This window comes from Trichoderma harzianum, assembly GCF_003025095.1.
Source record: "Trichoderma harzianum CBS 226.95 unplaced genomic scaffold M431scaffold_5, whole genome shotgun sequence".
In the NCBI taxonomy this organism is placed as follows: Eukaryota; Fungi; Ascomycota; class Sordariomycetes; order Hypocreales; family Hypocreaceae; genus Trichoderma; species Trichoderma harzianum.
The window spans coordinates 531,980-557,269 of record NW_020209253.1 but is presented as its reverse complement, the minus strand read 5'-3'; the positions used below and the strand labels follow the sequence as shown (position 1 = coordinate 557,269).

The window sequence follows — 25,290 nt, the reverse complement described above, 5'->3', positions numbered from 1 at the left end:
TGTTATCTTCGCAACGACTCTTTTGCTTTCAAATATGGTACGTTTGTCGTCGACGTATCGCATGCTAGATGCCGAAAAAATGTTGACCATTTTCAGAAAGCCAAATTGCCGGACCCGGATAACGTCATTAAAAGGTGTCCAATTATCGTTCTCTGAAAAGAGTCGAAAATTCATAGATATTCGCAAACCAAAACTACTTATTCAACACTGCAATAAACAAAGCAGAAGCTCAGTGCCAATCATGGACTGGGCTTCACGCCAAAATCCAGATTCCATGTTCTTATTGGACCACAATATCGACTGGGATCCTCCTTTTATGGATTCAACTTTCTTCGGAGGCAACTACAACACGGATGAGCCAATGGCGGCCGCTGGAAGCCATAGCATTTCAATGCCGGGTTTTCCAAATATTGAAGAGGGTATGGGTGACGGCAATGACATATTCTCACCACAATTTGACTTTGATTTGTTTCTACAAACAAGCAATATTTTTCAACACGAGACAATTGAGCCGAATTTCGAGCCTGTTGGTGAGGACTATACAGCATTAGACACTGAGACAACTCCAAGCGCCTGGAGTTCCAGCAATACAGCTCTTTCACCAACAGACAAATTTCTCTCGGGATCCCCCCCTACTTTCCTGAACTGCCAGCTGCCAGGAATGTCATCCCACAATGAAGGTCAACCGGAGAGTCTTGGTCGGTACATGCCAATAACTCCGATGAATCCCCCAAGGAACCCTACAGATGTCCAAAAACCAAGACGACGCAAACGAAAAGATTTAGAGATGCTAAAGTGAGTGAACTTGGATTCGGTACGAGTATTCATGGCTAATGTATTTCCTCATTGTGCAGAAGAGACGAAAGAAAACTGAGCAAGCCAGAGAAGTGCCATATATGCGGATTAGGTCATGATTGGAAAAGAGATTTGGATCGTCACATGGTATCGAATCACCGAAAAGAGGCGGAGAGAATGGGACTTGATGTTTTGAAAGTATCGTGCAAATTTTGTGGGCTTGAATTTGATAGCATTCGCCGCGATCGTTTACGTAGGCATATGAAAAGAATACACCCAAATTCTCTCTAAAGTCAGCGTCCCCAAATCATGAGATATGAAATGAGTCCAGTGAAATGTAGGACCGAGTGTCTTGAAGAAGTTGACCCGTTGCATATGCTTCACTGACCCCTCCAAGCAACTATAGCAAACCGCAGGTGGTAAGAACCATTCATCCTCTGAAGGAATTGAAAGCAAAGCGCTTAACATCTAAAGTTTTTCACTCCTAAACAGCATGCTACTTTTTGTAAAATTCTTGATCATAAGTTTGTTCAACAAGTCTTAGACCAACCGTTAAATTGCCTCTCTATATTATTGAGCGTTTCCTTCTCAAGCACGCCTTTTTGCAGCAGTACTCACTCGAAGGAGTGGCCGTTGGTAGCCGCAAAATCAAGGATGCACAGCATTGACGAAAGGTGTTAAAGAGGATATGTTGTAACTATCATAGCATATCAGGTTACATATCTTAAAGAAATCTCGACCCTATTCAGTTTATACTGACTCTTCCTCGTCTTCGTCGGAGTTAGATCTATCGCTACTTCTGTCGTAGTTGTCGCTATCATCGGCCGAGTTATATGTATACTCAAGGCCGTGATCCACAGCTCCACGGCTCAAGAGAAACTTTCTCACTCTTTGGCAAAGAAGCTTCCTCTGCTTTGCTGCGTCTAATGCAGTATTGTACTTTCCCCCTTCTAAGTTTATGTCTGCTCCACGTTCGAGCAGAAGCTCAGCCACGTCCGCATGGCCATTAAAAGCAGCTGCTTGCAATGCAGTGCCGTATAAACCGCCCATTTGGTTTACATCGGCGCCATTTTCGAGCAGCCAGTACACCACAGAGACGTGACCATGATACGAAGCTGCTTGGAGGGCAGTCCCACAGCGACCGCCTTTCGCATTTATCAATGCGCCATTTCTAAGAAGCATTTCGACGAGATGTACATATCCCTTGGATGATGCTGCCTGTAAGGCACTGCCATAAAAGCCGCCTGTTGTATTGATATCGTCTCCAGTTTCTTCCACTAAGAAACCGATGGCTTCGGCGATTTTCTCCTGTATTTTCATTTGATCGGCCGAGGAATCGGTGATCCTAGAAATTGCTGCTTGTATAGTGGTCCCATACCTATGCCCAGATATAGGAGGATTCGTTTTGACGCCATTCTTAATGAGCAGCTGATAGTCCTCTGGGCGAGCCCATTGTAAGATACTGCCAAATTTATCGGGGTATTCTTTCACTTTGGCTCCTAAATCAAGCATGATCTGGACCATGCCCTCCTTCTTGCTGGCAGCCGCTGCATGTAAAATGCTTCCTCTCCTCCCACGTGCATCAAGAGTAGCCCCGTACTCTAAGAATAATCGCACAATGTCATCACGCCCGTGATAAACAGCTTCTTGCAAAGGAAACTCTTGCTTGCAATTTTTCCTCATCGGATCTGCCCCGCTATCTAAGAGCATCTTGATTACCGAAATATTGTCTCTGGGCCCAATAGCCGCTAAAAGTGGTAGCGCTTCTATGCAGTTTGGATCTGCATGGTTGTCTAGAAGAAGCCGACAGGCTCGAAGGGAGCAATTAGACGCGGCGGCACAGAGAGCGCTTCCATATTTTGGAACCCCGACACAGTTTATATCAGCTTTGTATTTGATCAACAGCTCGATAGCGGATTCATTGTCGTAAAAAGAGGCAATAGCAAGCGGCGTGCCAGATCCCACGCTGTGAGCATTCGGGTTTGCTCCATTCTCTAGTAATATCCTTGTGATAGTAGTATCTTTCTTAACAGCAATATGAAGGGCGGTCCTATCCTCATATAAGCCAATACTCTCAACGTTGGCGCCGCGTCTCAACAGCAGCTGTAGTGTGTCGATGTGCCGCCTAAAAACGGCTGTGGTAACCGAAATATCCTCGTTTTCCGCACTGGCGTCGTATCCCTTGTCTAGAATGTATATAACCAGATTGTTCATTTTATTCGAGACGACTTCTTGAAACACCCTGGCGCACACTTTTGCACCTCTATCCACGAGTGAGATGACAAGTTGCTCATCTTTTTGCTTGATTGCTGCCAATAGAGCCATGGATGAATCCTCGCTTGCGTCTCGACATGCTCCTTTGTTCAAAAACGTCGTTACATATCTTTCTGGAAGGTAAGAAATGACATAGGGCAATAGCTTATCGAGAAGGCCATCTGTATTGTCAAGCTGTGGTCGAGCGTCAAGAAGGACTTGAAGCATTCTCCTTTTCTTGGCCAGAAGTATTTCCCTCTCCTGTTCCAGATGCATTTCCCCCTTTTGGAAATATAGCTCCCACCCCTTCCTTTTCATTATTCCAACATAGATAGGATGCTTGTGATCAATTACGGGATATTCTCGTAGCATATTCGCCACTATCCTATGACCATTATCCTCATCTTCAACTGCCCTTGTAAGAATATCGCCAATAACATCGAGATTATCCTTGTCTATTAGCATCTCAAAAATATCTCGATAGCCCATAATAATGGCCAATGTAGATGGATATAGCTCCTTGTAGAATACTTTGTCCTTTCGAAGTGAGTCTGTTGAATCTTGCCGCCTTGAGGGGCCATTAGTAGCATGTCTGAAGATGTTCCATTCGGAAGCTTCAGGGTCGTAGCCTTTAATGGAGGGGACGATTCCGGCTTTTAGCAGAATATCAACGAGGTCTTTCTTATTGTCTCTTACCGCTCGCATAAGCAGCGTGGCTCTTTCATTTCCCCCCAGAGATCGAAATTCGTTCTCTTTGAGCAGGTGGCAAAGAACTCCACGAAGTTGTAATTCGACAGCATTGTAAAGTCGAGATCCACGAACCTCATAAAAATACGGTTCCACCATCCCAGGCAGAAGTGTTTGTCTTGTGATCCAAGGGTCATAGGCGTTGATGTAATTTTGAAATAACCCTTCATCGGAATATAGGAATAAAATTTCGCTCTCGAGAATCTCCATCTCGGCCTCAGCAGATTTAATTTCATAAGGAACGTGCCAACGCCATCTTTTTGCAGCATACTGAAGCAACGGATAATTTCGTATTCGATCTCCGAATGTTTTGTCTCCATATGCACATTTCGTTTCGAAAACGTCCATTGATAGGTACCTCAGACAAACTCTTGCAATGTACAGGTCCGGGTCTATAGCAGACCCGAATACTTGAGGGTTGCTCTTCAGATACTCTTGAATCGAAAAATGAGCTAGTTGAAGATTGTTTTCACCATCGCTCACGATTAAACCACAGCACACATCGACCAAGTCTTCAATATCTGGTATGTTGTCTCTGTCAATGTCATTCAACATTCCCTCTCCAAGCTCGACAGACAGTCCATGGGACAAAGCGTCAAAGTTTAGTTGTTCTTTCGTATACACAAGCCACAACAGTGTGCGCAATGCAAAATCGTTATCAGCAATACGAGACATGATGCCACCAAAGTGGGACCCGGCAACAAGGCGGGGAATAAAAAGAGTAGGAATAGGATTTGCCGGTTTTACGTTATTTGATTTTTTCTGGATACTAGTATTGGATTCAAACCACAGTTAGATTGGGTTGGGATGCATCTGTCACGTACAGTTACGCAGCAGCCGCAGCGCGTTGTGACCTGAAGAAGTGATACCCAGCGTGGATCCTTTCCAGAGGCATCAATCCAGTTGGGCTGCCTGTGCTCGCATGTCTTGGACGAGATGCGTGATTATTGGCCTGAGCCGGACAATGCCCTTTTGCTGTATGATATATGAGCTGCATGCAAGAGGGGGGGATTTTTAACTAGTACGTGCCTCTACATATGCCACGCATGACGGCGGCTTCTCTTTTCCAGTGGTATATTGTAGAATGGGACGGGACGCCACGTGCATGCAGAAGCGGTTGGATAACAGAGCAGAAATGAGAGAGGATTTGCCGCCCCTTCATGCAGTGAAGCGTTTTGGGAAACGGGCTGTGACAGGGATGGGCGCTTGCGTGAGTGGGATGTGGTGGGATGTTGTTATCATGACTTTTCTGCTCTCTGGTGGAGGTGACTTCAAGGAGGCTGGTGGTGGTGATATGGCACCATCTTCGTAGCAAACTCTGGCCCTCTTTGTAAGGCGGCTGCAACCAGGGCCGTGTGAGGTGGTGACATGGAGAGGTACGAGCAAGAAATTCCAACCGTCTGCGGCGTCCCGAGATCTAATGAGTTCTGATAACCCCAGACCTATATTTCGTGCGTTATTCGGTGGTCACGCCTTCGGCAGAGTGACGTCTTTCCAGGGATTTTTGGTTCGGCAAGTAAGCACGGTTGACCATTGAACGACAAATCCGGCGCTGGTAATGTGCCGCGCTTCCTATCCTGCATTCAAATCATATGCCTTTTGTGGTGTTGTGTAAAACATGTGGTACCCTTCTGAACTATTATAATCGCGCTAGCAGCAAATACATGTACATTGTCGAAACTCAATGGGCGTACACGAATATGCAGTGGGAGTCTCGCAGGGCGCTCGGTCTGCCAGCGGATTGGCTCGATGCGAGGTCATGTAGGAGGGTTGCCGATGAGGCGGATTGGATCAGGCAAATGGGGGAGGAGAGTGGCGCGAGACTTTGAACTGACAGCGCCTTTAGGGGCGAGCCGGGCCGCCGGTCAAGTCTCGGACGTAGCATCGACGGCAGAAAGAGGCGCCTTGACGATGCCCTTGGCGTCATCAGTACCCAAAACGCTGGGGTAGCCGCAGCATCGTCCGATATGCAGCTTGTTGAGCAGGCGGAGGCACGAGGCTCAATGTACGTGCGGGAAGTAAATCACCCTGCCTGCGGTGGCGTTGCCGTCACTGTTGCTAGTGCAGACAGTTATTATTAAGCTGATGAATAACACCAGCTACAGCTATCGACATGCTCGCGGCACCTCACTGTATACTGTACTGGTAGGCGGACGGACTTGAAACCCAACATGGCGATATCAGCATGGGCTGTGTTGGTCCAAACGAGATGAACACATTAATATGGAGCTCCGAGTAGAAACATGTTAGCGCCTATACTGCTCCCGGCAACGTTACTCGCTGAAGCTCAACCGGTGGAGAACAAGAGCCCGACCGAAACTGATGCGCAGCCTAAACACTCCAGGGCTGCATATCCAAGGGAGGGGAGAGGCTGAGGGAGCCGATATTGTGCTGAACTCGAAGCGACATGATGCTGCAGGTGAATGGAGTATTGGGAGGAGGTGAGAGCATCTCTGTGGCAAGAGGAGCGACACACCTGCCACGGGCTACCAGGATGTGGCCACCTCAGGTGAGAGTCCCTGTTTCTCCTCCGTGTTGTGTTCTCGTGTTGTCTTTAGTCAATCCCGTCCTTGTGTTTGCTTGTCTTGATGATGGGGATGATGGATATAGAGTAATCGGGCCAGTTGTCGGTTTCATAACCGTGCAAGGTGCACTAGCACCGGGTTTCAGCCGAGCATCCCTTGGGAATCAAAAGCCATTGCCAGCGGGATTTAGTCGCCGCGCTCTGCTCATTGATAAGGACGCAACAAGATCAGCCGGGCATTGGTTGTGAGACAATACATGGGCATCCAAGGAGGTAGAAGGCGCTTTACGCGCAGTAGTACGTTGTGTGATTTGCCTGACCTTTTTCAGCCGCCCTGTTCTTGGTGTGATTGGGCTCTTTTTTTCCTTTTTCCTTTTTCCTTTTTCTTTTTTTCTTTTTCCCTCTGCTCCTTTCCTCCCGGTGTCGTTTCTTTTTTTCACCCCCTGGGTCAGCAGGCTCCCTGCTTTATGGAGTTTAGCAGCATCCAAAATTCGTCCGCCGCCGCCAGAGGTAGATTATGACCCTGGTGGGAATCCCGGTATGAGTGACTTGTTGAGAGGAGAAGCTGGGTTTGGTAGGTGTAAATCGGCGGCAGTCCGGACTCCGTACTTAGGTCGGTACCAAGTCATTAGTCTCCGCAGCAACTATCGGCGTAGGATGCGGTTCCGCGGCGGGTTAAAGAAGGTCCCTGCTGGAGTCCCTTTGTGTTTCGTTTGCTGTTTATGATTTTGCCTCTCTTTGTTTCCCCCTGATAAATGAAAGAGGCTATGTTGGTTACTTTGATGTCAGAGGTGTTGAAGGGAAGAGTGTTAAAAGCCGATTTAAATGTGACAGGTTGAGAAAGACGCCAACAGTGAGTTGATCTTAGTAGCTTCCATAGTAGTAGAGATCGCAAAAGATCGCACTTTCCTTCCCTGCGTACAACAGAACTTATGGCAAGTGATAGCGCTATGGACGTCACTGTCGGAGCCGCTACCCACGGCGACGTGATCGGTACGGAGCATTTGCGCTGGCCTGTGCGGCTGTGGTTCCCGCGCCTATGGTTTGTGCCTCAGGGTACCTGGTACTGACCGGCATTCCGCCATCATCCCTTGTACCCCTTGTACCCTGGATGTACCGACCGGACGTTAACCCTCCCCTCCTTCCCCCAGATTCTCGCTTGCGTCCAAGCGCTGCCATCCGATCCATCGACAAAATTTTCTCTTCGGTGTGATCTGATGCAGCTACTGACGCTGAGCTCCTGATCTGCAGGGCCTTTTCCCGCCTCCTCGCCCGCGGTGGTATTTTTTTCTTCTTTCTCTCCGGCTTCCTTTTTATGATCCCCTCATCTCGCTCTCACATCACATGTAGTACAAGGTGTCTACACAGAGCACCCAGTATTGCTACTCCTGTTTCACAGGTATCTGTTTTGTCTCTTTGATATCCTTGTCTCCCTGCGTTTTCGTTTCCTTTTCTTGTTCTCCACATGTATCAAAATGTCGTCGCCGGCCTGATATGATTCGTAGCCTCCAGTTTGTTGTCCAACTTGACCATTGGACTTTTGGCTCTCGCCTCGACGCCCGGCCCCAAGCCTCAAGCCATCCTTTACTTACCAACTTCCTCTTTGGTGACATTGTTTGTGCCGTGCTAAAAGCCTCAGCGTTCTCTAGTCTCGCAGGCTTTCGCTTTAGCCCTACCTAGGTTTAATCTGGAGCAGCGAATCGAGCACAAGTAAGCGAGAGCGTATTCGCGATGCCGCTTCGAAGCTCCGTCTGTGCCCTGCCCTGCCCAGCTCCGTCCGCCCTGGATTGCCTCTCGTCTGCTTCGTGCCCGTGCAAGTCAAGTGCTATTTCCGCCGCGGGTGCCATGACTGTGATCACGACCACGACCACGATCCCTCCCGGCTTCTGACGACGTTCAACTTCTCTCCTGATGGTGTGGTGGGCTGCCACTTCGATGGCCTGAGCCTTGACCTTGCTCTCAAACAGGCTTGGTCCTCCGTGCCCGCCACTACGCTGGATCCTCGTGCTAGATCCCGAGCAAACCCGCCTTCTCAGTTGAGTGTTTTACTCTGTGACCGACGTACATGGCCCGGTTGCAGGGATCCGTGGTTCAATGCTTCCGGTAGGCCATTGTCGTTATTATTAGCCCCCGTGCCACAAGTACTGGGAGGTACCGCAGGTTGCATACTTGGCGTGGGAGCGCTTTAGGTACTCATACACATGGATGCAATGCCACCCTTGTCCACCTTGGGTATACCATACCTGTGCGAGTATCATGTCCCAGACCGAAGCTCTTTTCATCCAACCTCGGCCCTGTCCTGTCCTGTCCTGTCCAGCTTCACATTTGCCCAGCGACTCAGGCTGGCCTTGGCATCCCATCTCCGTGATTGTGGCGCCTCTCGCGACGTAAATTGAACGGCTTTGCGCTGAGCTCAGGCCGCGTTTTGGGCCGCTGCCGCCGCTGGCATTTTCTCGTCTCGCCGGCTTCCTCTTCCCCTGCCACTTTTTGTTGGCCCTCCTCCTGGACAAGACCCCGCGTTCCCGTTGCGCCTCTTTTCTCCCTCCCGACCTGTTCATCAATTTTTTTCCCCTTGAATTTTTTTTGGCGGGGTTAACTGGCCTTTAAACGCGCCTGGCCACTACACACGCTCACCTGCGCATACATACAAGCCGTACGTAAAAGAGTACAGATACGCGCAAAAACAAAGACGACCTGCGGGAGCGAAACCGGGGGCAAAGGGAGCGAATTTTGGAGGCGCCTCTCACCTACCAAGTATACTTGCCTATCTAGTATTGTTACCACTTTTCCAGCCTGTGTCCTCCCCTTTCCCAGCACCCTGTTCGCATCACATCACCATAAACACACGGCGCATCGCATACCTTTGGTAGCTCAAGCAGTGGGTATTATACAAGCTCTCTCTGCCTTTTCCCCCCCTCTGCCAGTCATGTTGATTTCGCGAGACTAATCGCCTGCAAGCCGCACCAGCTCCGCGCCACTCAAAGGGCCAAAAAACCTGCATCCTGCAGCGTCCGATTCAGTAGCTGTTGCCGAGCTCACACAGCTGTGCGAATCACAGTCACGGCTGCAATTTGCGCGGCGAGAGGCGGCCCATAAACCCCCCGCCTCATCTCCCGTTCTGCTGGCTCAGACTCTTTCACCATTTCGCTCCCTCACCTTTCTTCACCTCGCCTCACCGTGATCGCGCTTTCTGCTCCGGGCCCCGCCCCCCGCCAATAATGGGATTTTGATCGTCCGCGCCGGTCCGCCGTCACATCGCCATGAACTCCGTCCACAGCCTGATAGACGCTCCAGCACCAGCCTCGGCCCAGGGCCCGGCCCAGGGCCCGGCCCAGCTTGGAGCCCAGGCAGGGCTTCATCTTCACGACCACGCTCAGGAGCAGTCTCAGCCGCATCACCAGCTGCACCGCCTAGCCTCACCCACCCCGATCCCGGTGTCGGCTTCGGCCCCGGCCCCGGGCCCCATCGGCCTCTCGCTGTCTCCCTCAGCGGCGACCGCGTCGGCGCCAACTCCCGTCCATACCCCGAGGCCAGACGATCTGCAGCAGAGACAGCTGCCGCCGCCCTCTACGCCGTCCATGGTGCATTATGCGTCCATCGCTTCGCCTCCTCTGAGACAGGATACTAGCTCGTCAATCTCAACTCAGGCCACCACGGCTACCCTGGCCTCTACAGAGACCAACAACACATCGTACAGTGCCGACACCTCCCCTAACCTGCACCAGTCCATTTTCTCCCTCAAGGATGGCTCCGACGTCTCTAACAGCCGTCGAACCAGCAGGAGACGTACCGGCCCCCTATCTCAACAGTCCAGAGAACGGGCCGCCCTGATCAGAAAGCTAGGAGCCTGCGTCGACTGCCGCCGCAGGAGAGTTGCCGTAAGTCGAGGCCCTCTCCCCCCTGCGCTCTACCCTGGCCAGCATCTCGCGGCTGACATCGATCCGCAGTGCCACCCAAGCCATCACAACATGACTTGGGAAGACGTGGTTAGCAAGTTTCACAGGTCGCACAGCCCGGCCGTTCAGGATATTGCTCCCTCTCTCGCCGCCGCTGGCCGGCCTCTCAGTCCCGCAACTCCCCTCAACGCTGTCCAGCCCATATTCACTCATGATCCCCAGGAGATGGAGATTGATGCTGGCAACACGACGCCTGGCAGTCACCATCAGCCCGGCCGTCCACCCCTGAGTGAAGCCCGCATTCGCACCCCGCTCCCGACTGGCCCCAGGCTGGAGAAGTCGCTGTCTTTGCCGGGGATTGAGAGCCTCAAAAACGACATTCAAAGCAATGCTGCGCGCATGTTGTCTGCCACTACCCGCGGCCGGTACAACTCGGTGCAGGCCCTGTTATTGTTTTGGCAAGAAGATGATGACGGGCTGTTAGTCCAGAGTGCAGTCAGAGAGCTAGCTGACGTCTTTGACAAGTACTATCACTATACGTTTCAAATTCAGACTATCCCCTCCTCTTCAGAGAGCTGTAAAAGCTCATGGAGGTGGCTGTCGCGAAAACTCAACGACTTTGCCGAGGAGCGCGATCAGCGTGACGTTTTGAAAATCGTTTACTACATAGGCTATACTTATCTTGATGGGAACCGTGATATGGTCTTGGCAAGGTAAGGCTTCCTTCGCAAGGTAATACTGGCTGTATGCATTCAAACTAACTGGAGCGACTTTCTTCCCACCTTTTTAGCTCAAAAGATCCTGGCAGAGCATCGACAATCCGATGGAGTGGTATTCAACAAATCCTCGAGGAGGCCTGCTCAGATACTCTCATCATTATGGATGCCGCATATTATCCCCCAGCTAGGATCGTACGGCAACAAGGCGTACTTGAAATCATCGCGGCTTCTTTGTCAGAGGATCACCTCATAGCCCTCGATCGGTGTGCTTTTACTCTAGCTCTCGCCGAACAGCTACGCACACGTGCAGCGCGCCAGACGCCACTCTCTGTGGTTGAACTGCACTCCATCCTCATGGCTCTTTATCCTAAAATGGCCCGGGACCGTACGCCCGAGCGAGAGATTATAACGAGCTTCCCCTCCCCGCTGCATACTATGATGTCCGGAAACTCGAGGCTACCTTCGATATTCCTCTCGCCTGTCCAGCAAAGTAGCCCGCTGCGAAGCAGCTTCTCCTACGAAAACAGCCCACAGCTACACCTAGCTATCAAGTTGAACGATGAGAACATTGATATCGACAGTTGGAACGAGTGGCTGCGCATGATGCCGGAAGGAATCAAGGACATCAAAATCGACGGTCCATTCCGGGCACAGTTTAGGTAGCCAAAAGGGGTGGCTCATGCGCTTTGTCTGTGGCACGATTGAGTGTGGTGGCTCATCGTGGTTTCGCGCCGAGCTGAGTGTGGCAATCCCACCGCTACATGTCTCATTTGTAGGCTTTGTTTCTTTTTGTTTATGTTCAAATCTTGGAGTTGCTTCAAACCAGGGTGGCTGGCGTACGGGGGATTTTCTCCCCAACTATGCTCAAAAACAAGCGCGCGAATTCTCACACATACATACACCCTCTCTGATGAGTCAATGATTAAAAACCTCCGCATCATGACATTGTATAGCGAAGATTTGGGATTGGCAATAACTGATTTAAAAGAATCATGTGGAAACTGTACTCGTATGGTAGTTAAATGAAGAAAAAAAAGTTATTATGTAAATGGATGAAACAGAGAAGCAACACGCCCAGTGATGATCTACTGCGTCTACGTCATTGGTTGATACGATGTGCCGTCATTTGTGAGATGATCCTTGTGTGTACTCCGTAGCTAAAAATCGATTTCTGGGGATAATGACATGGATACAAGCTGCATTTTACTTTGGTGAACTGTCACTGCGTGTTTGTGTTGGACGGACGGGCCTGGTGGATCGCGTCGTTGCCCAGCAACCAGCAGCTTGCAGCCATCCCCACAAATGCACAACAAAAATGCCCCCCAGGCCTCCACCACGCTTCCCTGCCGTCAACATTCACCGCCCAAGTCATGTCAACACTAAGTCATTTTTGAACCGCGTCTTTTTGTCCATACCGGTACCACTCACTCCATCAGCATCACGTACGCAGAGGAGCAAACAGCCACACCAGGACACAATGCGCTCCCCACCCAAGCGCCTGACACGAGCCAGGGCTAAGGACCCTGAGCCGGCGACTTCGAAACAAACAAAAATCATCACAGCTTCCGCAAAGGCAAAGGCAAATGCATCCGTTTCATCGACTCTGACCGCGAACACGAAGAGCACGGCTGCTAAGAGGAAGGCGAGATCCGATGACGCGGATGAAGAAGAGCGCCAGGCGACGCAGATCAAGCGACCAAGAGGTCGACCCCCTAAGAAGCCTGTTGAAAGCAATAAGGACATCACCATCGCAGTTACATCATCAACGACATCAAAGATCTCTGAACAAACGCAAGGAGCACGAAAGCCAATCTTAAAAACGGGGAGTGCAGAAGCCTCAAAGGAGGTACCACCAGCTCCAAAACCCGGGCGTGGCAGGCCGAGAAAGGTTGAATCGAAACCTGAGGATGGTCAAAGCAAGCCGGAGCCAGTTAAAAAGGCACGAGGCCGGCCGCCAACAGTAATGAAGCCAGCCTCCTCGACGGCAACGACAGGAACCAACAAACCGCCAGTCAAGAAGGTAGTCAAGTTTCGAGAGCCAGATAAGGAGAACGTGGAGCCCGCCGCCGTACCAAGGGAGCCTGTCACTACTACTGGCATGCGCGGTCGTCCAGCGCGGCGAGGCGGCGCGGCTGCTGCTCGAAATACGCGACCAGCTGCAAAGACCTCAAAGCCTCAAGCTGGAGACAAGAAGCCTCTAAGCCCCAAGAAGATTACGCAGCTGATGCTTTTACCAGACGACTCTGAGGACGAACTGGCATTGGAGAAAGTGTCTACTAAGTCGTTAGCAAAGAGCCCAATCAAGCCTCCATCCAAAAAATCGGACCCTCTTCCCGCCGAGTTCGAGAACGTCGATACGACTGTTGCTGTCAATGCTGTCATGTTCGATTTGCCAGAGATTAATTCCACGATTCTTGCATCACCAGCCAGGAGGCATACTTCGCCGCCGCGAGATACAATCAAGTCTCCGGCCAAGAGAATGGCGATGTCCTTGCCTGGATCTACGTTGAAGTTGAGCAATGACTCGAGTTCTCAGACGCCTTTCAAGCCATCGACGCTTCTGCAGTCAGCTGCCAAGCGACCACAATCTCCCACCAAACCCTTCATCTTCTCGGCCCAGAAAGAGCAACCAGGTCAATCGGCAGCCAAGCCTTCCATGCTTCAGTCGCCAGCGAAGCGAGCGATGCCGGGCCTCAGATCTCGAGTAGACGCCCAGCCGGAACTCCCAACACTGGATGAGTCTCCTCTTAAAACCCCAAGTCGTCCACCCAAATCTTCAAGGTTCGTGGTGGAAGAGGAGTTGTATGAGGACGATGACGCGTCTAGCCCTTTTACAGGCCCCATTGAGATTCCTCAGTTTTCCTTGCGCCAGTCCCCCGAATTGCCTTCCGAGCTTGACTTTGCTCTTACAGAGGAGGGAGCTGAAGTGGAAGCTGAGGTGGAAGCTGAGTTGGTAGCAGAACTGGAAGCCGAATTGGATGCAGAGACAGGTGAAGCGACAGAGGAGGAGGTGGAAGTGGAGGAAGAACCAGAAGCGGAAGCGGAAGATAATGACGAGGAAGAGCCACAGCCAGCCACGGAAACGGCGGAAACGGCGGAAACCCTGTCAGCTGACGAAGAAGAAGATGATGCAGTCGAAGATAGCATCATTGTCGCAACGGGAGAAGATCAGGCCGAGGACGAAGAGGCACCGGCCGAGGACGATGATGCTGAGTCAGAAGACACCATGGTTCTCGATGACCTTGAAGAAGAGGTAGAGGAGCCCGTCGAGCCTTCGCCAAAAGCAGAGCCCCAGACAGCAAATCACTTCTATCAGCTTCGGCAGAAAGATTTGGATCCCTGTAATGATTTGAGTTCGGCCTCTGAGTCCGAGGACGATACACTGCCCTTTGAACGGATCACGGCCGCTCCATCGGTCAGCGGAGAGAGGACGCCGAGGACCCGGGCCAGCCGCAGCTCGCTGAGGCAATCTCGTAGGTCTAATTTGGGATTTACACCTCTATCCAACCAGCTCGGCTCTTGGTCGGCTGCAAGCCCTGTCAAGAACGCTCACTCGTCTGCGGAAGAATTACAGCCAGAACACGATGAGGATGAGAGCCTTGAGCGCGAAATCGAATCATCAAACCAAGACAGCCCTATGAAGAACTCGTTTCCTAGCGGCGAGATGGCGTCGATGCAACCCGAAGTCGCCACGCTGCCAGAGATGGAAACCGCTGTGGAAAGTATTGAGCAGATCTCGGAGGAGATCACAGAGGAGGATATGGCTCTGGCCCAAGAAACAAATGAAATGTCTCTGACAGACTCCAAGGAAGGCGATGACGTCTCCAATTCTCGCCACTCTTTCGATGACAGCTTGTCGGACGCCAGCCAGGAATATAGAGATGAAAACCAAGTGCCTGTCGAGAGTCCCACGCTTAGTTCGCAGCCTCAGGCAGCGCCACCGGTAACTCCCGTCTCTCGTCCAAGGACGCGGTCATTCAACACAACCACCAAGATTCCGCTTAAGCCAGCCGACAATTCAACGCCAAGTCCGTTGAAAAAGAAGAGCTTCAGCGCCTCGCGAGCCGCTCCAAAGCGCCCATCCCAGCCCAAACGGGGTGCCCCTGTTTTATCTTATGCGGAAAAGCCGCGGAGGAGAAGCTCGCGAAATTTCAGCACCATTGCCGAGGAGCCTGAACAGAGCGCCAACGTCGAAGAACCCTCGACGCCGACAGCAAAGATGGACATGTGGGCCAGCATTGGAACGCCTGGACGGACTCCGCGCAAGGACCTCAACCCCAACCTGCTTCGTGGGGCCATTGTGTTTGTAGACGTGCACACAATCGAGGGCGCGGACGCCAGCGGCATCTTTGTGGAGTTGCTCACGCAGATGGGTGCCCGGTGTCCCCAAAAGTGGAACTGGAATCCCAGCAACTCAAGCAACGGCGAGTCGACCAGGGTGGGCATCACTCACGTCGTCTTCAAGGACGGCAGCAAGCGGACCCTGGAGAAGGTCAGAGAGGCAAAGGGGGTGGTCCAGTGCGTGGGCGTAAGCTGGGTTCTGGACTGCGAACGTGACAACCAGTGGCTCGACGAATCGCCGTACAACATCGATACCAGCAGCGTTCCTCGCGGTGGTGCCCGTCGCCGGAAGAGCATGGAGCCAAAATCCATTTCCAATCAGAATGGCAGCGCGGTTGACGGCTCGTCTAAGGGGAGACGTGAGTCGGCACCAGCAGCGTCACCCAAGACACCCAACCGTAGGCAGAGCAGCATCTGGATTCACACACCGTCGGATGGGGATGAGGAGGAGCAGAAGGAGGAGGAGGACATTGAGTGGTCCAATCTCATTCTAACCCCCGTGCCCAAGACGCCGGCTCCGGAGACAATTATGAATTATGCTATGGAGACGCCGTCCAATCTTGACGACGAGGAGGACAATGACGACGAGAATGCTGCGTCATTGAGGAGAGAAGAGCTGTTGACGCGGACATGCCCTCCCAGGGCGCAAAAATTTGTCGAGCTCGGGGGAGGCATCCTGTCCAAGACACAGGATGACCATGTGCTTCAGCGGTTAATGGCTGCTCGGCGAAAGAGCCTGCAGTTTGCTCCCAAGGTGGGCAGCCCCTTGGCCAAAATGTGGCAATAAGGTGGTGGCGGCCCATACATTGTAATTCAAAAGGTTTATTTGACCTAATATTTTTCTTCTTCTTTTCTCTTGTTTTGACCCAGGGCTCCTGCCTGATGGGGATGCTGCATGGGGGGGAAGGATACACACAAAAGCTTGCATTGGCTAGTCGCTCACTTGGAAATGAAACAAAAAAGGGAGTCTTTATGATGCAAATAAAGCATGGGATAATGGAGTACATGGAATAGGACATGAGGCGTTTTCGGGATAACGAGATGGATGGCATGAGGCATTGTTTATATGAGGCCAGATATAGAATCAGTCACGATATTGACGTAATGGACATTGAAGTTTTTTAAATAAGCTTGTGCTTGCTTCCTGATTATGGCATGTTTTCGGCTGTAACGCGCTGTTGGTGATGGATACTGCGTGTTGATTGTGTCCAGACCACCTGGTGGGGAGTAACTGTCTTATTCAAAGAGTATATTTTTGTGTGAGTGTTTTTGATTGGTGATGCAGTCGGGATTCGCTGGTGAATAACGGGTGTATAATTCCTTGTAACGCTGTCAAGGGGTTGAGTTGTCGAATGCGCAGTCGACAGAGTATGATGTGGTGTTTGTTGTTTCGTATCCCAGTAGTAGTATAACTCCCATTCCCATGCAGCAACAGCCATACACCAGATTCTCCAAGTGGAGCCTCCTATTTTGCATGAAACATGCCCTTTTCACCCATCTCTCCCGCTATTTCTTTCACCTCTCTCTTTCTATCGATCAACCCCTCGCCCAAGCCCTCATAACAGCAACAGCATCCCCATCATGCGCCTTAAGCAACTCCGTAGCCTTACTCTTAGTCACATCCAACTGGTCCACGAGCAGCGCGACATCAGCAGCATCAACTTTAACGACGTTCTTCTTTGCGGTCGTGGAGGCTCCCGGGGCAGTGTTGAGGGCGCGCATGGCCTTTGAGACGGCTTCCTGGTCGAGGTTTGTCGGGGCGGAGGCGGAGGAGGAGGATTCGGTGGGGGTGTCGAGGGCGGCGAGGGCGGAGGCGGCTTTGCGGTCTTCGGCGGATTGAGGGGGGGGAGGGGGGTCAGAGGCGTCTTCTGGGTTGGACATTTTGGAGATTTGGCTGAGGGGAGTGTAGATGGGGGATTTGGGGGTGATGGTGATGGTTTGTGATTTGGTGTTGAGAGGTGTTGGAAGCTAAGGTGAGGTGAGGTAACTGTGGTGGTGGTGGTGGTGGGCTGGAGGTACTTATTTTGGGTACCCTGATGGAGGGGCAGGAAAGATGCGTGGGTTGCACGTACCCTGGACTTGGGTATTGGAAATGGGCGTTTTTTTGCTTTATACTATATGTGATAGGCTGTATTGATGCTATTGGGTACAAATTGTTTTGAGCAGATTATTTAAGACAAATTGATGGATTACAAGCATTCATTAGGTTAAATAATTGTTGTTTTCCATCCTCAAAGTAGCAATATGTACTAGATGGTCTACGGCCATCCATGGCTTCATCAGCCGACCTGCAGCATACCTAGTAGTCTATTACCCAACCGAAGATCCTGCTCTAGATACCTCTTCAGTTGGATGATTCTTATCTCTAATTGATCAAGGCTTACAGTTCTTCATATATACATGTTGAGAATTCACGTTGTTTATATCAAGGCTAAAGCAGTCTTGTACAGCAAATGCGTCATCGCCTCTGATTCGCCAATGCAAGGATCGCCGTCGCTAGAAAAAAAAGAAGCGCCGGGAGAAAAAAAATCAAATCGGTACGTACCCGGACGCTTTTCGGGATTGGCTGGCTGCACAGGCTTAAGGCAATGCGACTGTGTTACCAAATAAGTGGCCCTTGACTCATATTCAGTTCGATTATCGGACTCCGAACTCTTTTGCAGCAGCAAGGCAAAACAACACCTGCATAGCCATTGTCATTGTCGCCGGTATATTTCCTGCTTTGTCTCGTACTTGGGGATATCGAACTCGTGCATGCGCATAGAGACAATCCTTGAGAAACGTATGCGCAACCGCAATTGATTTTGTGTTTTATCTATTGAGACGCAATATTTTCAGAAATCTTGAGACCACGATATACTCACTGACTCATCCAAGTCTCTCATCTTACCTCAGTCTTGCGCCGCGACAGGCTTCGTTGCGCCTCTCCTCCTTATTCTTCTCGATTCCTCATCTTTCCTCTCTCATCCTCATCATCGTCAGCATCATCCACCATGGCCCAGCAACAGCAACAAACTCCTCTCCCCGAGGCCATCGCCTCCCAGCCCTGGAACCCTTCAACCTGGCGCTCAAAACCCATCAAGCAGTCTCCCGCCTACCCAGACCCTTCCAAGCTCAAAAAGGCCGTCACTGAGCTGGGCCGGATGCCTCCCCTGGTCCATCCCCACGAGATCAACGCCCTGAAAGCCCACCTGCGCGAGGTCGCCCAGGGAAACGGCTTCCTGCTGCAGGGCGGCGATTGTGCTGAGCTGTTTGACTACTGCGAGCAGGGCGCCATCGAGTCCAAGATCAAGCTGCTGCTGCAGATGAGTCTGGTGCTTATTTGGGGCACCAACAAGCGGGTTGTGCGGATTGGTCGCATGGCTGGCCAGTATGCGAAGCCAAGATCTAGCCCGACAGAGATGGTCAATGGCCAGGAGCTGCCGAGCTTCAGAGGCGACATTCTCAATGGTTACCATGTCGACGAGCGAGAGATTGACCCTAATCGTCTCCTCAAGTGAGTCTCATCTTTCTGCTTATAATAACAAAGCTGAATCTCTTCCATGCTAACATCCATACAAAGAGCGTACCACCACTCCGCTGCTACGCTCAACTACATCCGCACTGCCCTCTCCTCCGGCATTGCTGACCTCCACCGACCCCTCGACTGGGGCCTGGGCCACGTCCGCGACCCAATCCTCAAGGAAAAGTACTCCAAGATCGCCTCCAGCATCCAGCAGACCCTGCGCTTCCTCCAGGTCATCAACGCCCGCCCCGGCGAGCTCGAGACCGTCGAGCTCTACACCAGCCACGAAGGTCTCCTGCTCGAGTACGAGCAGCCCCTGACTCGCCTCATGGAGAAGCCCACCCACCCCGGCATCAGCAGGCCCGGCACTCCTCCCGGCTCTTCTCCCACCATCAGACCCGTTGCTGGCGATGAATCCAAGGAGTACTACGACACCTCTGCGCACTTTGTTTGGATCGGTGACCGCACGCGCCAGCTCGACCACGCCCACGTCGAGTTCTTCCGCGGCATCGCCAACCCCATCGGCATCAAGGTCGGCCCTACTACTCCAACCGAGGACCTCCTCGCCCTCCTCCGCACCCTCAACCCCTCCCGCGAGCCCGGCAAAATCACCCTCATCACCCGCTACGGCGCCGGCAAGGTCGCCTCCCTGCTCCCCACGCACATCCGCGCCGTCGAGGACTCCGAGTACCGCAGCTGCGTCGTCTGGCAGTGCGACCCCATGCACGGCAACACCCTCTCCACGCCCACGGGCATCAAGACCCGCCGCTTCAACGACATCTACAGCGAGCTCGAGCAGTCGCTGCGCATCCACAAGGAGCAGGGCAGCTACCTCGGCGGCGTCCACCTCGAGCTCACGGGCGATGCCGTCACCGAGTGCCTGGGCGGCAGCGAGGGGCTCGACGAGGACGACCTTTCGACGAATTACACGTCCTTTTGCGACCCGAGGCTGAACGAGAAGCAGGCTCTTGAGCTGGCGTTTTTGGTGGCTGACCATTACTCCCGGGAGCACAAGAAATGAAGCTTGCACATGTTTGCCCTGAAAGAGAATGAAGAAAATGAATAAAAAGTTAAGCAAAAGATGAGATGTAAATTTAAAAAAAGAACGACGGTTTTGTATATAGTTCTACCAAATTGGGTGCTGCATTGGGAAAAATGGAATGTAGGCAAAAGAATGATATGAGATGGAAAACACGAGGATGCATCTCCACAGCATGAGTCGATATCTAACAAACAAACGCACAAATTCAACATGATTTCAGTCCTAACAGCGCTCACTCTCGTGCTAATATACTAGGGAGGCGACTCCCTCTTTGTCCAGGCAGCCCATTGTCTCTCGACAAAGACGTATAAAGATAGATATAAACAGGCTTATGCATCCTCCCCCAATCATCCTCTTCAGTGCAGGTAAATCGTTTGCGCGCCCTCGAAAGCATCTCCCTTTTCCAGCTTCTGCCATGAGCTGACCGCACCAGCCTCCACGCAGACCATGTTCTTCCAGCCGTCCTTGGGCTGGAAGTCGCCCATACCGGCAGCCTTGTCGACCCAGGGGTTCCAAACGACTACGTCGTCGAGGTTATCGCGCACAACGCGGAACTTTTCCACGCCACCGTCAGTGATGATGACGGGGTGTCCGGGTCCCTTGACGGGAGTGTAGACGCGGTCCGTCTCGCCGGAGAAGGTGATGGGGTCGGAGGATTGGGTCTTGTCTTTGACGCCGTCGACCTTGTCGTGGAAGGGGGAGTCTTCGAGACCGGTGACCTGGACGGAAGCAATGTCCTTTGCGAATGCATATTAGCTTTTATTCTTTTTGATTGTATAATGGGGATGGCGCAATTTTACCTTGATCTTGAAGTAGGTGTGCAGAAGTGTCTGGCATTCAAACGGAACATCACCCTCGTTTGTCACCACCAGCGCAGTGCTCAAGCTCTCGGGAGCAAGCGTAACGCTGTACAGAAGACCAAACTTATAGGGCCACAGCTGGCGGGCAGCATCGTCGAGATTCTCAGAAGACAGGCCAAAGTCGAGCTTGACGCTGTTAGAAGAAGTCTCGGACTTGCCGAGGAACTCCCAGCGAGAGTTGCGGGCGAAGCCGTGCTGGGGAAGCTTGGAGGTGGCTTCGTGGTCGGGCGCAGTGCCAAAGACCTAAGATATGGCGTATTAGACAAGATATGTTCCTAATCAACTTCCTTTGTACCCAAATACAAAAGACATGTAGCTCTTTGTTGGGCGCAAGTCGGGCGAGTAGCGGAATGAACATACCGGGAAGACCAGAGGAATACCTCCGCGCACAGCCTTTGTTCCATCCAGCTTCGCGCCCTCACTCAACCATAGCTTCTCATCGCCCGAAGCATCCTTCCAGCTCAGCACGGTAGCACCAAACAGAAGGATCTCGACGCTCTCGCCCGTGGGCAGAACCGCTGTGACGCGCGAGCTGCCGTCTGAGATGGTGACCTGGGCCTGAGGCTGCAGGCCGGGCGTCGCAGCTAGGGCGGAGGGCTTGTTCGGGCGGTCCACCATGGTGATGCGATTGCGATTGAGGGCGTGGAGAGTGGATGGTCTATCGACGGGAGAGGAACGCTCGAATCAGGAGCTTCGGCGGGTTCGTTGGAGACGATGTACTGGAGTGATCGGCAGTTGCGTTAGCATACAGCAGGAGGAATAGCTAGATCGAGGCAACTGAAGATGCTAAGAAGAAATGAAAACAAGTTGGTATCAAGCTTACCGATTAATACAAGTTGCACCGTGTAAGAGTAGAAAAGCTTCAAAGCGGGATGAAGCTGAAGAGGATGAACTGGACGAGGTAGTGACTGCATGCATTTGCTCCATCTGGCGGGGTAGCTGTTGCAGCGTTGCAATTACACCCCTCACCTGCACTTCAACCGGGGTGCTTTGTACCGTGTACTTATACTACGTCAGTAATACGGCTAAAAGTGCCTTGAAATAATTGAAGCAAGAGCCCACAGAAAAGTACATGTACTTTCAACTCTGCCCCCTTTGCATCGTGTAAGAGGACGGGCATTGGCTCCTTGCAACATATTTGAAACGCAGCCACTGCAGCCAGCATTGCTTGTGACACTGCCGGGACGCAGATGAATCACATTCACTGGTCAAAAGACGGTCAGCAAGTGCACATATCAATGCCGGGATATAAGAGAATAGCAGTCCGATATCCATGTACATAATTCTGGGCATGTACGAGTCCACTGTCATCAACATGTGCAAAGGAACAGCAATAATAAGTAGGTAGAAAGAATATATACTGAGACGAAACGCCGAGTGCATCTCAAACACACTCGAGCATCATCCTCTAACCCAATTCGTCTATTCTACCTGTGCCCGTCTACAGCCTTCAAAGGGCTGCACTTGACCATGAAAATTCGTAGAACCAGTGGGTATATGTAACTTCATTCCTCATCGTAAAAGGTTCAGAGAAAGGAAAAGGGGTGAAAGTAGGAAACAAAGAATAGCAGAAAAAATGGGGAATTATCAGCCACTGCATATGCGTATGTGCAGCAAGAATGTTCAAGAAAGACTAAGAGGCCCTCGTGCAGCCAGCACGGCATCTACACTCCATGTGATGCGCTTTACTGGATACCTCGAGCATTTTCTTCGTCAACGCCCGTGAACATGCCCTTGTTGGCATCGCTTCCCTCGCTCGTGCTGCCGTTGTGGTGCTCGGCGTTGGCCTTCTCATCAACCTCATCGATAGGGATGAGAATCTCGCCGTTCTTGCCGTATCGCCGTGGCTCGATTTCTGCCACGCGGACGACATCGAACGCTCCCTGCCAACCCTTGACCTTTTGGAAGATGTTGTCCATTTCTTCCAGAGAGCGGTAAGCTGTCTCGGGGAAGAAGAAGTAGACGCATGGAACTATAAAGGCGTTGAGAACGGCGAACACAACATATGTCTTCCACTTGATGTTTGTGAAAGATACGGGAGTGATCATGACAACCTATTAACGAGTGTTAGCATATGTTAAACTTTGATGAATGATTATACAAGATTAAGAATAGGAACCATACCAAAAAGTTAAAGATCCAGTTGGAGGAAGTCGACAAAGCATTGGCCGGCGCACGGGTTCGTAGAGGCGTAATCTCGGCAGGGTACAGCCAGGTCATTCCCAACCAACCAACCGCAAAGAAGGTGTTGAATACGAATAAGAAGACGATGCCTGCAATCTGGAAAGGCTTCTCTGTTGGGCGCGAGTTTACGCCAGCCAGAATGGCCATGGTAGCGGCTTGGCCAATGGCACCGAAGAGCATGAGCTTGCGACGTCCAACGCGTTCCACAAGGAAGACAGCGGGCCAGGAAGCAATGAAATACTCGGTACCGTTGAGAGCAGCGAGAAGACGAGACATGAAGGGAGACATGCCAAGATCAGAGTAGATCTTGGCAGCATAGTATGTGATGAGGTTAATACCCGAAATCTGCTGGAACATCTGGTTGACATAGGCGATGATGGTTCGGTGGAGGGTGCGGTTGTGGTCGTTTGCGAAAAGCTCGCCGTAAGTGCCCTTGCTCATTTCCAAGGCCGTCTCCTTGATGGCTTGGAACTCGTTCTCGACGTGCTTGTCTCGAAGGTCGACGTCTGCGATGGCCGCGATGACCTCTCTGGCCTCTTCTTCGCGACCCTTGAGAATAAGCCATCGAGGCGACTCGGGTAGGCCAAGAACAAATGCGAGAATGAAGAGGCAGAAGACGATCTGGAAGGCTAGTGGGAATCGCCAGGCAACTGAGCCAGGGGCAAAAGACAAGCCAAGGTCGATCCAGTAGGAAATCATGATGCCGCCTGTGATGAGGGCACCCTCAATCATGACGAGTTTTCCTCTTTTGTGGGCAGAACATGTTTCAGACTGCCACATTGGGACTGTGGACGTGTTGCCGCCATTACCCAGACCTGTTATGATACGACCAATGATGAAGTGCTCCAGTTTGAAAGCGGAAGCTTGTAGTGCAGCACCAATGACCATGATGGAAGTACCGAGGAAAATCATGCGCCGACGACCGAGAGGATTACCGATGAAGATGGTGATAATGGCACCGATGAAGCATCCCAGGTTGTAAGATGCTACAGCAATGCCCTGGTAGGTGGAGCGTTTGGACGCATCAGCGTCGTCAATAGCGGCTCCCGGGTTGATGATGGGGAACTGGTTAAGGAAGATGGGGAGAGTCAGGATACCACCCATGACACCCTGATCTGTGGCATGTCAGCTCATGTAGGAAATGATGATGGTGTATTAGAATAATAGGGACTCACCATAGCCAAAAAGCAAAAAGTCACAGCCAGCAATGCAGCCGATGGCCCAGTTGAGGGCTTGGCCTCTGAGGCCGAAATATTTCTTCATGATGGCAGATTTAGTTGTCTCTCTTCTTCTGCTTCTGCCTTGCTCTGCTGAATATCGAATTGCTCCCGTTCTTGTAGGGACGAGGAGTAGAAGAAGGAAGTGGATGAAGATGGCAGGCTGAGAAGGACAAGATCAGCACCATGGAGGAGGGAGGTATCCGGGCCTTTTAAGTCGCATCGCGGCTACACAGTCGGTATGCAGAATGAACCACAAACTGGGCCACCGACACGACGGACCGGAGTACATTACGGGCCAAGATGAAGATGGAGGGCTCCGTCAGACACCAGAAAACTGGGGACCCTGAGATCGTCCATGGCCGTTCCCGTCAACCGTTGCATTGCAGCAGCTGGTGAAGGCGCTGTACAGTAGCAATCAAGCAAGCCGGATGGACCCTCCTTTGGCTTGTCCGGGGGTGTGTACTTGTACGAGTAAATGCGGCAACGTGCGAGTAGCGTCTGTTTGTTTCACATGCGGGATGAGGAATTGGAGGCCAGTGGCGTGGAGAAGAAAAAGAAGCCGATCTTTGTCTAGTAGAACAAGTACGAAGCAGTAGCCTGAGTTTTCCTCCAATGCTGGATTTGGGCCTTGCAGAAACCCCCACCGCCTTGCACGTGCGGGAGCAGATGCTCTTTCCTCTCCTTTATAATATCTTACCTAATCTCAATCTTTCCACTGCAACAGCATGCGAGAACATCTACCTCTATCACACAGATACAAAAAAGATCGAGAAATTCTGAGTCTGTGCCTCGTACATAATATTCGATACTGTGCTGCGGATAGCCTGTATTACCGTCTTCGTCGTCTTTGGCCCCTGTCCGCTAACTGCTCTAGTGCTTTGCCATGCAGACAAAGCCCACAAAAAAGTTCCCCGTCAGCTAACCTACCGGCCGAATCGTATAAGTCGATACCAGATGGAATGCCAACTCGCACAGTATAGTACGTGGAATGTGGCCAAAAACTTATTGGGAGGCTTGTTCCGATTCTGCTCTTGCTGAAAAGACAAAACCAAAATCACCAATACCCAGCCAGTTGACTCGGAGAAAGAGAAAATTGCCGCCTTCAAGAAGCCCAATCTGGAGATGCTACAGTACAAGACAAACCGCCTGGAGAAACGTGGGGAAAGCGACGTCACACGCCGAATCACAATCATGCTTAATAGTT

General features: G+C 51.6%; 9 protein-coding genes across 9 annotated transcripts; 5 read left to right on the top strand and 4 right to left on the bottom strand.

Annotated features, from left to right (window-relative positions):
- Nucleotides 1-241: 241 nt before the first annotated feature.
- M431DRAFT_493907 (hypothetical protein) lies at nucleotides 242-1,086 on the top strand (the record flags this gene model as incomplete). Its single annotated transcript, XM_024917178.1, has 2 exons — nucleotides 242-795; nucleotides 855-1,086. 2 exons carry the CDS (start codon nucleotides 242-244, stop codon nucleotides 1,084-1,086), a joined length of 786 nt encoding a protein of 261 aa, XP_024775145.1.
- Nucleotides 1,087-1,545: 459 nt separating this feature from the next.
- Nucleotides 1,546-3,009, bottom strand: M431DRAFT_83695 (hypothetical protein; the record flags this gene model as incomplete). Its single annotated transcript, XM_024923341.1, has 2 exons — nucleotides 1,546-2,087; nucleotides 2,604-3,009. 2 exons carry the CDS (start codon nucleotides 3,007-3,009, stop codon nucleotides 1,546-1,548), a joined length of 948 nt encoding a protein of 315 aa, XP_024775144.1.
- Nucleotides 3,010-9,579: 6,570 nt separating this feature from the next.
- On the top strand, nucleotides 9,580-10,197 carry M431DRAFT_67244 (hypothetical protein; the record flags this gene model as incomplete). The annotated part of the gene is made up of 1 exon (XM_024921727.1): nucleotides 9,580-10,197. A coding segment is annotated over one exon (618 nt), but the record flags the coding sequence as incomplete, so codon positions are not given.
- A 90-nt stretch (nucleotides 10,198-10,287) lies between these two features.
- On the top strand, nucleotides 10,288-11,597 carry M431DRAFT_83796 (hypothetical protein; the record flags this gene model as incomplete). The annotated part of the gene is made up of 2 exons (XM_024923356.1): nucleotides 10,288-10,928; nucleotides 11,006-11,597. 2 exons carry the CDS (start codon nucleotides 10,288-10,290, stop codon nucleotides 11,595-11,597), a joined length of 1,233 nt encoding a protein of 410 aa, XP_024775142.1.
- Nucleotides 11,598-12,411: 814 nt separating this feature from the next.
- On the top strand, nucleotides 12,412-16,062 carry M431DRAFT_84057 (hypothetical protein; the record flags this gene model as incomplete). The annotated part of the gene is made up of 2 exons (XM_024923388.1): nucleotides 12,412-12,657; nucleotides 12,712-16,062. The coding sequence occupies 2 exons, from the start codon at nucleotides 12,412-12,414 to the stop codon at nucleotides 16,060-16,062; spliced, it is 3,597 nt and encodes a 1,198-aa protein (XP_024775141.1).
- A 749-nt stretch (nucleotides 16,063-16,811) lies between these two features.
- On the bottom strand, nucleotides 16,812-17,156 carry M431DRAFT_82643 (hypothetical protein; the record flags this gene model as incomplete). The annotated part of the gene is made up of 1 exon (XM_024923195.1): nucleotides 16,812-17,156. The coding sequence occupies one exon, from the start codon at nucleotides 17,154-17,156 to the stop codon at nucleotides 16,812-16,814; it is 345 nt and encodes a 114-aa protein (XP_024775140.1).
- Nucleotides 17,157-18,268: 1,112 nt separating this feature from the next.
- On the top strand, nucleotides 18,269-19,801 carry M431DRAFT_82648 (hypothetical protein; the record flags this gene model as incomplete). The annotated part of the gene is made up of 2 exons (XM_024923196.1): nucleotides 18,269-18,771; nucleotides 18,838-19,801. 2 exons carry the CDS (start codon nucleotides 18,269-18,271, stop codon nucleotides 19,799-19,801), a joined length of 1,467 nt encoding a protein of 488 aa, XP_024775139.1.
- A 377-nt stretch (nucleotides 19,802-20,178) lies between these two features.
- On the bottom strand, nucleotides 20,179-21,300 carry M431DRAFT_480993 (hypothetical protein; the record flags this gene model as incomplete). Its single annotated transcript, XM_024915921.1, has 3 exons — nucleotides 20,179-20,559; nucleotides 20,623-20,925; nucleotides 21,043-21,300. 3 exons carry the CDS (start codon nucleotides 21,298-21,300, stop codon nucleotides 20,179-20,181), a joined length of 942 nt encoding a protein of 313 aa, XP_024775138.1.
- Nucleotides 21,301-22,367: 1,067 nt separating this feature from the next.
- Nucleotides 22,368-24,129, bottom strand: M431DRAFT_82579 (hypothetical protein; the record flags this gene model as incomplete). The annotated part of the gene is made up of 3 exons (XM_024923187.1): nucleotides 22,368-22,736; nucleotides 22,807-23,981; nucleotides 24,042-24,129. The coding sequence occupies 3 exons, from the start codon at nucleotides 24,127-24,129 to the stop codon at nucleotides 22,368-22,370; spliced, it is 1,632 nt and encodes a 543-aa protein (XP_024775137.1).
- Nucleotides 24,130-25,290: the final 1,161 nt, after the last annotated feature.